The 12,363-nt window shown below is 38.0% G+C and overlaps 1 protein-coding gene across 2 annotated transcripts in view; it reads right to left on the bottom strand.

Moving 5' to 3' along the window:
• UNC13C (unc-13 homolog C) overlaps positions 1 to 12,363 on the bottom strand; it is a 632,546-nt gene that overhangs the window by 122,399 nt on the left and 497,784 nt on the right. For both annotated transcript variants that reach the window (XM_062204781.1, XM_062204780.1), the window contains 2 exons: positions 6,012 to 6,100; positions 3,162 to 3,311 (listed from right to left, as the gene is read on the bottom strand). In XM_062204781.1, the coding sequence (XP_062060765.1) occupies positions 3,162 to 3,311; positions 6,012 to 6,100 (239 nt within the window). The remainder of the gene's footprint in view (positions 1 to 3,161; positions 3,312 to 6,011; positions 6,101 to 12,363) is intronic.

Below are 12,363 nucleotides of genomic sequence, written 5' to 3'. Positions count from 1 at the left end.
CAGCGTGGAACTTCAGCTCCCCTTATTCAGAGATAGTTGTTCAAGGGTAACTTGTCAGTTTACTGGCAAATGCTTGTAGTAGGGACGAGGGTAAAAACGAGCCTAAGTATCACAACAGAACAACAAAAAACACCCTCAGAGAAAGTCCTAGGATCATCTGAGATACAGCAAATCTGTCACTTCTGCCGAAGATGTGCAATTTCTATTCAGAAGGTCTGAGGTTAAGACTAGATGTTGGTTTTGTGGTCGGCTTGCACACTCGGCATGCAAACTGTGATTAGACTGCAGCTGAAGGAAGAGCAATAAAACCACTGACATATTTACAGCTATTTATGGGGTTTCTGCTACTTGGTGACTGAGTTTACAGCTCAATTTATGAAGTAGTTAGTTCTTCGTGGAGAGAGTGAAACATGGAGAAATGAGATATTCTATTTATATGGCTGCACAAAGACAATCTATACATTTGTCACACGGCAGGTTCTCTAAAGGACTTTTCTGAAAATCACCTAGAAGCCGTTCCTCTCTCCATTGTTTCTAATAGAAAGTCAAGCACAAATCCAGCACCTGCCTCCTTAATGTAGTCAGAGGTAACTAACTGGATAATGTATGCTGAGAAGCAAATATTTGGAAAGCTGAGTTATGTAGACTGATGGAACAGAAATGAGTGAACCCAACTTTCCAAGTGCTATGTGTACTAGCTGGCAATAGAGATTTCCTGTTTATATGTGTATATATATGTATATATAAAATATTTTCATGAAATCTTACCTAGCTGTTTTCCCTTCCCATGAATGCCTGTCCCTCATTCCTATATATCCAAACCAAACTCATCGTTAAATACACAGCACTAATGAAATTTCCACTCATTCTCTGAATAGGAGATTAACACTTCATAGCTTATTATGTTTATTTATGTACTTTCTTATTTCTCCTTTTAAAGCATTGGCTCCTTGAATATCTGACTTTTTTTAAAGATTTATTTTATTTATTTGAAAGACAGAGTTATGGAGAGAGGTAGAGACAAAGAGAAGCCTTCCACCCAATAGTTCACTCCCCAAATGGCTGCAAAAACCACAGCTGGGCCAGGCCAAAGCCAGGAACCAGGAGCTTCTTCCAGATCTTCCACACAGGTGCAGGGGTCCAAGTACTTAGGCCATCTTCTTCTATTTTCCCATGTACATTAACAGGGAGCTGGATCAGGAGTGGAGCAGCTGCGACTTGAACTGGCACCCATATGGGATGCCGGCACTGCAGGGTGTGGCTTTAACCTGCTGCACCCCAGTGTTACCCCAATATCTGACTTTTAAATATCTCCCCAAACTGCAACTTTCATGTCTAACATAATATCCCCTTCAAAAAATTCTAAATCATTCATGGATTTTTAAAGATCATAGTTCTTCTCTTATTCATTATGTTTCTAGGAAATATACGAAATGGCATGTACGATGATATAATAAAGCATAATTAGAAGAATAAAAACTGAGGATGAGTAGAGTATCCACATGGATTAAAAATAAAGGTCAACCTATTCTCCATTTTATAGATAGTGACGTGGGTTCAAAGTCACTCAACTCATAGTTGCCTGTAGCAGGAGTACTTAAAATTTTCTAAATGTTTCACAGCCTTTCATTATAGAATATGCAAAACAAATAGTTTTGCTAGTGATAAATGATATGTCTCCAAACTACTGGTTGCAGTTCTGAAAGCAGAAGGTATCTCAGTGGGAGCTCTAGGGAACAGGGACTGCTTGGTTCATATGCACAACCAAATACTGGTGATTGTTATTTAGTTTTGTATTGTCCAAAGAAAAGAATCATATCCCAGGTAAAAATTTCCTGGAAACATATGGGAAATGATGCAGTGGGAGTTGAAGTTTATATTAAGAAACAAAAGGCATGAACAAAAGTCTTCATATTTCTTTCTCTCTTTTTTCTTCCCTCTCTTATTTCATTTTTCATTCACCTGCTTGTTTATCTATCTCCTGTGTCTACCTACCTAATTACCTATCTTCAAGTATTTGCCTTCGAAGAGAACAGAAAATAAGACCTTATGCTTCTACCATATACTGGAATTCAAATGCTAAGAGCATTAGTCTATTCATGTAGTAATAGTATAATATTACCACAGGAAAATTCAATTAAAACGGAGGTCATACATATACAGAAGAGATTTTCCTTACTAATTTTTTTTCTTTGTTGTTCTTGTTTTAAAAGAAGGGCATTGTCCCCTATGTTGCTTTTTCATCATGGTCCCTTTGGTGTTAGCTTGTAACACAATAAGAAATGCTATGCATATGTACTGCATATGACACTGGCCCCTTGGCAGGCATTCCAAATCATTATTAACCTTTGTACCTTTGAATCTATTTTACAAATGCTAGATGCTATTAACCTTTGCACATTTGGTTTTGGTTTTCAATTTCAGTGCTTAAGAAAGCAATCCTATACCTCTGGTTGCTATACATCAGTGGTTTATAATTATGGGCACGTTTTCAAATACAGGTGCACTGTATTTGTCCCTAAGAACAGGGACAGAGCAGAATCATTTAAAAACAAACAGCCAGCCAACCAGAAAGCTTTGTGGTTGAGAGCACCATTGTAGTGGGTTACAAAGGCCTACAGTCTCACCCATTCCTATTGTAGTTTTCTCATGGTGTCAGGAACTCCACCTTTCTTTGTCATTACTGTCTATGGCCTAGAGTAGGTTCGATATAGGCGGTCACTCCATAAACAATTAGTAAAGCTTGACAGACACCTATATGTTTGCTTCTGAGCTGAGTTAATTCTAGCCACATTTCTGTTATTCTCTTTTTCAGCATGTTTCACATGAAATCAGATATTCAGGGCTCAAGTCAACCTTTCTCATTGTCCAGAAAACTGCAAAACAATATGTTACCTGGAAAGCGTGCAATCGTAAATCTATATTTGCCTCAGAATAACAACCTAAGGTTAACAATATTTATTTTCTTGTATTTCTCCTTCCCTGAAAGTCATTTCAATTTTTTATCTGATAATTAATTAAAAGTGTGTTGCTTTTTAATGAGCTCATTTATTTCTATCGAAATCCTTTTAAAGCTGTTTTATAAGGAGAAAACAATTTCTTTCTTAAAGCATTATCAATTAAATTTAGGGCAATAAGAGAAAATTGGGTAGAAAACTTACGTTTTGTCTAAGAAGTCCATGAGAGATCTTAGCACAATCTCAGCATCCATTGCTGCGCTGTTCTTATTAGAGCTGGTGTTTCCATTTGCTCTCATTTGATTTAGTTCAATGCTCATCTGTTTTATACACTCTTCAATTATAAGCTGAAAACTGAAAATAAAGTCTATGAATTCGAGGATAAAAGTAAACATTTTGCCAGTTTGTTTTAATGCTACCCTGAGGAGTTTAATGTTTCAGATGGTTTGAATTCCTTTGCATATTGGTTTTCAAACTTGTTCTACTGCAAGTATTTCTTTTAAAAGCTATATATATATATATATATATATATATATATACACAGAGAGAGAGAGAGAGAGAGAGAGAGAGAGAGAGAAACCTTCCATCCACTGATTCACTCCCCAGTGGCTACAATGATTTGGGCAGGGCCAGGCCTGAGCCAGGAGCCAGGATCTTCCTGCAGGTCTCCCATGTGGGTGCAGGGACTCTTAAGGACTTCGATCATCCTCTGTGGCTTTCCCAGGCACATTAGTTGGGAGCTGGATAGGAAGTGGGGCAGCCAGGACACCAAGCAGCCCCACTGAGATACTGGTGTCACAGGCTGTGGTTTAACTGGCTATGCCACAGCACCAACCCCTGCAATCTTTTTGATACAATGAAAGTTTACTGGGAACTCTTAAAAGAAAAGCAGATAAAATGAATGCAATGTGGGAAAGGAAGCCAACGCAACAAGGATAATTGTTCTTTCTATAAGGAAAGTATGGCATGCTGCCCATTTGTTAAAAAAATCCTAATTACCCTAATTGAACAAATGCTTTCCTATATTTAAAACATAATGGATCTTGGATAGCCTTGAGTTTCAATATCTAGACTGAACTAACTGGCTTTTTTTTTTATTTGACAGGTAGAGTTATAGACAGCGAGAGAGAGAGAGACAGAGAGAAAGGTCTTCCTTCCATTGGTTCACACCCCAAATAGCTGCTACGGTTGGCGCTGCGCCGATCCAAAGCCAGGAGCCAGGTGCCTCCTCCTGGTCTCCCATGTGGGTGCAGGGGCCCAAGCACTTGAGCCATCCTCCACTGCCCTCCTGGGCCACAGCAGAGAGCTGGACTGGAAGAGGAGCAACCGGGACTAGAACCTGGCGCCCATATGGGATGCCGGCGCCGCAGGTGGAGGATTAACCAAGTGAGCCACAGCACCGGCCCCAACTGACTGGCTTTGTACAAATAATGCCCTTCAAGTGCCTCCTAGAGGCATTACTCCTTTTAACATAATCAAGCTCTGTCCATATTTCCCCAAATCGGAATTCATATGTTAGCTTTTGTAACATGAATCTCTTCCCCACTCCAACATATCAAAACACACTTATTCATCTCGATGATATGGCTATTTTATAGATAGTAATTTAAATATTATTTTTCCACTTATATTTAGTTCTTATTTTGTTTGGTCATCTCATTTTTTAAAAAGTTCCGAACACCTCTATTCTTGACCATTCTGTTCTCCCACTAACTTTGCTAAATAATCTGTAATGTTTTCTTGGTAGCTGAAGGCAACAGTCTTTCTGCTAACCTCACAGTAATACACAGTTGTGATCAACAGAGGCAAACCTGCAACAGCTATTTCCCTTGGATCTAAGCAGCAGTTTCAAGGTACCCCTCACCTTAAGTCAGAGAGGCAGAAGTCACCCCAGGCATGTCACCCCAAGTCAAGCCCTGACTCTGGCTTGAATGAGCCTGGGTGATGGGCCATTTGCCCAGCTGTTGCAGGTTTGCCTCTCTTCATTGATCAGCAGGTTGGCTAACAACACAGAGCAGCTGCAGAGCACCTACCCTGAGCTACTACAGCGTGCTGCTAGGACACTCGGCTAAGGGAGCTGGACATAACACACCCCTTATAATGAGACCAGGCTGGGTATGGCTTCTTTCCTTACTCTGCACCACACCTGGATCTCGGGGGAAAAACTGCAATGTTTGCAGTGTCTTTTTTTTTTTTTTTTTTGCGTTTGTAAAATGCCATGACTAATGCATAAGTGATGAGTGGCATGCAAAGACTTAGTTTCCGCTGTAACAGCAGTTTTTTAAGTGTCATGTGAAACTGAGCATAGAGTTACAACAATTAGTCAACACTTATTGAACTAACATTTAAAGCAAATTCTACATTAAGTGAATGCACTTCTTCAAAGGTATATTTGCTTTCCTATCTATTTTAATATTTCATGATGAGATGATGACTTTTCCTACAGGATCAATGTGAGGTTTATGCAGAGTAAAACCTCTCTTTATTTAGAACCATACCATAGACATACAAAGTTGCTTAAAAAAAAAAAACACAGAAAAAACATAGATCTATCAGCAGTTTCTAAATTCCAGCTCATGGCATAGTTGCATTGGATTCCTAAGCCATAAAACCAAGAATCCTGGGTTTAGTGATTCTGAAGTGCTGCCACACTGCTATGCATGGCAGGAACAAAACTAACAGTTATTATGTATGTAAATACAGTTTTCTTCCCTTCTTTCCTCCTTCCTACTCTCTACTGTTCAACCACCAATTTCTACACTTGAACTAGTGGAATCATTACTAGATGTGAGATATGAGCATACAGAAAAGTGAGGGAAACAGACAAGTAAAACAAAGCCGAGAGCTGAGTGCTGTTAAGTGCTACCAACTGAAAGACTCCCAGGGCTCTGGCTGGGGTGGGCTGGGATCTTAGGGGACAGCGCCATTAGATGGAGGGTCATGAAAGACGGTTCGGAGGAGATGATGCAGATCTCAACATCTAACGGATTCAGCCACCAGGAGGAGAGAAACAGCACAGAAGTCATGATTACTGTAAGCTACATTTTAACTTACCTTTCCCCATAAGTGACACTGAGTTCATCCAGAACCCCATTGAGTTTAACTTGAAGTTCCTTGAGAATAGTACTAGCTTCTGGATCTAGCTGCAGAGAGACCATAAATAACATCACTGTGGAGTCCTGAGGAAGCATGCCTCGGTTGCTCTCACAAGTATTTTGCTTGTTATATCATAACTTCAAATGACAACCAAAATGAGTTTATGCTTTTTTTTTTCCCCTCTCCTCTTCTGTCTTTGAAGTCAAATAAGAAATTGTGAAGAAACCAGGAAGGTCTTCAACAAGTTCATGAGAAATGTTTCTAATGAAAAAATTGTGCGTGCATGGATTGAAAAATTTTTACATCAGAATTAACTTATCTTTTAAATTCCATTTCCCATGAATATTCTGAAGCACCTTTTTATATCAGAAATTGCCTGAAGTCCATGGCATGCACACAAATAACAGCTAGAGAGCAAAGCCTTTGGGTACAGCAATGGGATGCAAGGCATGGCAACAGTATCCTCCACAACACGATAATTTCAAAATTTAGAAAACCTAACATGTTATACACTAGTTGAATATGTATTGCTTCAAAATATATTTGAATACTTAATATCCCTGTATATACATGTACCTATTAAAAATGAAAACTCAGTTAAACATTAAGGTTTGAGTATTGTGTTGGGCCTTATTGAAGGTATTTATTTATTTTTTCAATTTTTGAATGAAAAGTAACAGGAAAAATAAATTATCCAAACACTTCCATGTTTCTCTGGAGAAGATAGGACCTACATTTCTTCCTGGATGTCAGTTTGCAACTCAGAGTTCAGGATTCCAAGTTTCACATGTTAATTTTATTATATTTTTCTTTAAACACTCCATTGTCTGTTTGGGGCTAATCTTATAAACAAATTTTAGGAGAAAAGAAAAATATTTTGACCAAGTTCATTTATTTTTGATATTTGTTCTTACAATGCAAACTTTAAAATCCAGCTTTTCTTTTTATCTGATTTATTCTTAAAATAATCTTAGTCATTATTATAAAATTACTTATAAATACAAATAAATAAGGTTAAATGTCAATTTACTAATATAGCAAAATTTATTTTTGCAATTAAAATGGTCAACACATACTTTATCAGGAATTTTATTACATTGTATTCTGTTTGTTAATTGTATTTTTACAAGTTGATTATTTTTAAAAACCTTATAATACATGTATTATATCAAGTAAAGAGAAATTCATGTAAAGGGTAATCTAGAATATTCTCTGAAATTGGAATTTAATTCAATATTCCTTCTTTTGAGTCTTCATGAATTTCATTTCCTACCATTAGTATTTGTAATTCTTGCACAGAACAATCTACCATTGAGAAGAGGATGGGATAAAGTTAACTCTTGGAAGTTAAACAAATTAAAGCATGACTTAGAATAAACAAGAGAATCTAAGAAGAGTATCAGTTTAAGTTCCGAGGAACCAGTGCTCAATCAATAAAATTCACTATGGGTGTACATTAGAAATAAATCTTAGTATCATCCAAGATAAGAAATTATTAGGAAGAAGTATCATCTCCATACCTCAGTAGGTGAGTAGCTCTAGGTTGTACTGGCGAGAATGAAAACATTGGAATAGAAATATAAAATTGCATTTGGCATCTGAGATTTTACGAATTATATCAACAGCGCTTGATGTTAGTTTTAACTCAAATCCAAGTAATGTTCAGGACTGATTAGTTTCAACTCCTCTATTGGAGCTAATCAGATAGACTCATAGCTCTTGTCTACATACACACAGGCCATCACAATAGCAGACTTCTGTAGCAGGGTAAACATTTAAATACTTTGAGTCTCAGGCTAAGAGTTTTCAGCTACAATCAGTTGTAGGGCAGCGATTCCAAAAGAAAATTAGATGGTGTTTATCTTAAGAAGACTTAGACATGTATTTCAACACAATTAGCCCAACAAATCCAAGAAATCTTAACTCCTTCACCCTTAGATAAGAAAATGCATGTACTTCCCATTCCAGTCCCAGAGGACCATGTAAGTGGAACATTTTTATTATTCTTTCTAGTTACTAATACCAATTATAACTTGTTTTCACATCTATCAAAATATTGGGGAAGAGGGACTGCGAGGAGACCTCCCACGCGGTTTTCTCAAGCTCCCTACTTCTTGCAGATATGGGTGGCAGTTCCCTCTCCACAGGTCTGCTGCCTCCAAGGAAATAGCTCCTCCTGCAGGCAGAAGGATGAACCTACTTGAGCCATCACTGCTGCCTCCCAGGGTGCCCATTAGCAGGAAGCTAGAATTGGGGATAGAACTGGAACTTGAACCAGGTTCGCTAATAAGGGACACACCATTCCAATGGTGGGCAACAGCTAGGCCAAACACCCATCTCTAATCTTAATTGTTGAATCCAATGACTTTATATATCTTACTCAGCCTTCAGTCACATTGCTGTTTATTCTTAAAATTACTTCCTTGTTTCTCTGTCTGTGAGTTATCTCTTTTGTTGACTTCACTTCCTCTGTATGCCCCTTAAATATGAGTGTTATGCAATTTCAGCATTCATTTTTTGTTTCTTTCCATAATTGCTTCCTGAGAAACTACATTCAGGCCTGTGGTTTTAACTATGGCCTATATGGTAAAGACCCACAAATCTATTATCTACAGCCTTAAAGCATGCCTGAGAATCCTTCTCTATTCCAAAGTGCCTGTTAGACTTTCACATGTGGATGGCCCACACATACCTCAATCAAATGGAACCTGCTACTTGCCCATTCTTTAACTTCTTTTTGATTTGGATAATGGCATTCAATTGTTTAAGACTGAAATGTGAACATTGTCTCTGGCTTCTCTTTTTCTTCCTTCCATACTGTATCCATTAGATACCAAATATGATTAACAATATTTCTGAAGAATTTTCTCCATCAATCCTTTCCTCTCCATTACCCGACTCAGTAATTGTCTCAATTAGGCTGTAACAGTCATCTCCAAGTTGTGTTCTTGTTTCTCATTTTTCCCCTTCTATCTTTCTCACTGTTCAGAGTTGTAACAAAGCCCAAATCTGATCATTGCACTTTTTGACCCCTCAAGCTGGTTTTCAACCAGGGAAGTGCTTCAAGCAATTTCTCACAGTCTTATCTGGGATCTTGCTATTTCTTTTATTTTGAAAAGATCATTTCTCTCCAGCCCTTTCACTTAAGTGGACTCTATGTCCCATATGTAAGAACTAGTTCAATTTAAAATACATAATTGAGAAATCAGCCAAAATTCCCAAGTGAATTCAGAGTAGGGTACTGTTCCTGAAATGCACCAAATCACTCTGTGGGCTCCAGCAGCAGCATGCATCCTGTGAAATGTTATCATAAAACTACGGGGTCCTCTTTATCGCAAATAAATTGTGCTCTAACAATGCTATCTTCCTATCTGTTTTTTTAAAAAAATCCATCTTAGGAGAGACTTTCTCCAAGAACTTAATGACCATTTTCAGAGATAAACTATAGCATTTTTCTTATCCAGATTTGTGTGAACATTAAGCCAGAAATACCAGTTATATGAATCCATGTTTCCAATTCATGGTTTCAAAAACTTGAACATCAGTACTGTCTCCCATTATAATTAAGATGAGACTGTTGTAAATCCAGCTGTCATGGTGCCTTATATCAACTAAATGCTTTTGAGATATGTTAGATTAGGTTTTTCAGCCTACACACTGAGTAGGAAAGAAAGAAAGATTACCTTATCTTTTATCATTTTCTCAAAGTAGTTTCCAAATAATTAATGTACACTAAATTTTAGATGTTTCTATTCCTGTTTGGACCATTTCTTGTTAAATTATACTTTCAAGCCTCTTATAAATATGTAACATTTTGCTCAGTTAAAATTTGTTTTCTCTTTCTATTTTTTAAAGATTCATTTATTTGAAAGGCTGAGTTACAGAGAGGGGGAGAGAGAGAGAGAGAGAGAGAGAGAGAGAGAGAGAAAGAGAGAGAAACGAGAAACATGAGCTATCTTTCACCCGTGGGTTCACTACCCAAATGGCTACAATGGCCAGGGTTGGGCCAGGCTGAAGCCAGGAGCCAGGAGCTTCTTCCAGGTCTGCCACATTGGTGCAGGGTCCCAAGCACGTGGATCATCTTCCTCTGTTTTCTCAGGCCTTTAGCTGGGAGCTGGATTGGGAGTGGAACAGCTGGAACTCAAACCTGCACCCATAGGGGATGCCAGTGTTCCAGGTAGCAGCCTAACCCACTGTGCCACAATGCTGGTCCCTGTTTCCCCTTTCTTACCTGCAATACATTTTCTCTCCATTGTGGTTGTTTTTTTTTTTTTTTTTGTAATGCTAATCAGGTTCTTGTCCTTCAGACCACAGAATGTTAGAAAACCAGAAACCACACTGTTCATCTTATCCACAGGTAGGGGAAATGAAGGCCCAGACAAGGTGTCATGCTCCTGGAGTCACAAGAAGGCTGAAGACACTGTTTTCTCTGTAGAGAGTCTATTCTGAACATGTTCATTAATAAAGCAAACATCCCAAATAAGATGACCTCACTGGAAGGAGCACAGAGCGCATCAGACGACTAACTTTGAAACAGGACAGAGCATAGAGAAGTCAGGAATAGAAGGTGAGACCCTGTATGTTCACAATTTTACTCTGCAAATACTGCCTTTTTGTCCTTCCCTAAGCTGTCTTTCCATTTGTCTGTACAGAGCACTGCATCCACATTGAACTCCTGTTCAACAGTGTGAATTATGGTCTGTTTTTCTATTCAATTCAGCACCTGCTGAACTTGGAGGGATAGAGACAGGATACCCTGAATTCAGAGCCTTTTGAAGGAGGTGCCTGGGGTTTACTTTGCTAAGCAGGAGAAGAGGAGGGTTGGCTGTGTTAAACTGTTAGGTTGTACTAGTAGTGACTGCATTGATGTATGGCTTGCTAGGGCAGGCATAAGCAATCAAAGGGGAATCACAACACAATAGTGAAATGGATTTATTATAGAAGAAAGCGGCTAACGTGAGATGCTATTTCCCTCCTTCCTGACTGTGGCGTATACCCTCTCTTCTTAAGTTTCCTTAAGGTTCAAACAGAGGTTAGTTTAAAAAGGGGACGCCGTGGTAGGTGAGTGATCTTATGTGCTGTCCCCCAGTGCTCTGGGGAATGAGGTTAACAAGCTGGCCTGCCTGGGTCTCTGCTTCATTTGGACCTCGGTTGCCAGCTCAAAACCTCTCAACCTTTTCAGCAACACCCTTCCTTAATTTTATAAACTTATCAGGTAGCTGAACCTTATGCACTGAATTCTTAATCATGTTTATTAAATCAACTCAATACAATTTGCCCTCTGGCCTTCATTATTCTCCTAATTTTCTATTAAGTCCAATTTGTTAACTCTAATTGGCAGTGAGGATTAGGAAAAAGAAATCCGGCAATATTTGCACACTGCCACTCCAAACATGCAATTCTCCTGCTATCTGGTGCGATAAAACCTTTTATAAACAACGTTTTGTTTTAAGACAGAATTCAGCCAAATGACATCACACCTTTGAGCTATACTTAGACAATGAAAAGCTGGAGGTTGGGTTTATTCTATGAGATTGTGTTGCATATAATCTAACAATTAGAATGGTCTTTTGAAGAATATTTTCCAGTTAAGAAATGGTTGTTTTTTTTTTTTTCTCACAAACCTGTTTTTAATTGTTCAGAATCCCCTAATATATTCTGAAGACTTTGAAGGTAGGGTTTGCCTCAGTATTTACTGTATCTCCCATACCTAGTAAAATCTAGAGCTACATAGGTTCTTAGCAAATAAATATTTGTTGAGTAAACTAATGGAGGAGTAAATTGTCTTCAAGTTCTATGTATGCTCATCTCTACTTTCCATAGAGCAGTCAGCCCTGTAGGGAAGAGTTACTTAGAGTAGCCAGGTAAACAAGAAACACCTGACTTCTGAATAGATCTTTGTCTAGGTGTGAAAATGCATTCCTGTTCTAATCGTTGTTTTTACAAGATTGTACTCCTCATAAGCTCCTTGAAGTGAAAGGCATTTAATATTTTTTAAATTTCCTACCCTAACCCCAGCCTCCCTGCAGATATAGGAAATATAAGAAGGCAACAATGAATACCTAAATGAAATAGGAAGAACTTTGCAAATTGCTTTAGAAAACAAGTTTTGAACTTAAAAGGAAGATATAATATGACTGGTTGAAATAGCATATTTTATTATATAATGATGTCTAACATAATCTATAATTTACCTTTTTCTATAAATTGTTTTATAATTACCAGAAAAGATAAAAACAGCAGGCTGATTCCCATTAATTTATTAACTAGTACATTACATCTTTATTTAGAGTAAGGATAAAAACTAAGA

Source organism: Lepus europaeus, chromosome 11, assembly GCF_033115175.1.
Source record: "Lepus europaeus isolate LE1 chromosome 11, mLepTim1.pri, whole genome shotgun sequence".
In the NCBI taxonomy this organism is placed as follows: Eukaryota; Metazoa; Chordata; class Mammalia; order Lagomorpha; family Leporidae; genus Lepus; species Lepus europaeus.
This window is presented reverse-complemented; position numbering and strand designations above follow the sequence as displayed.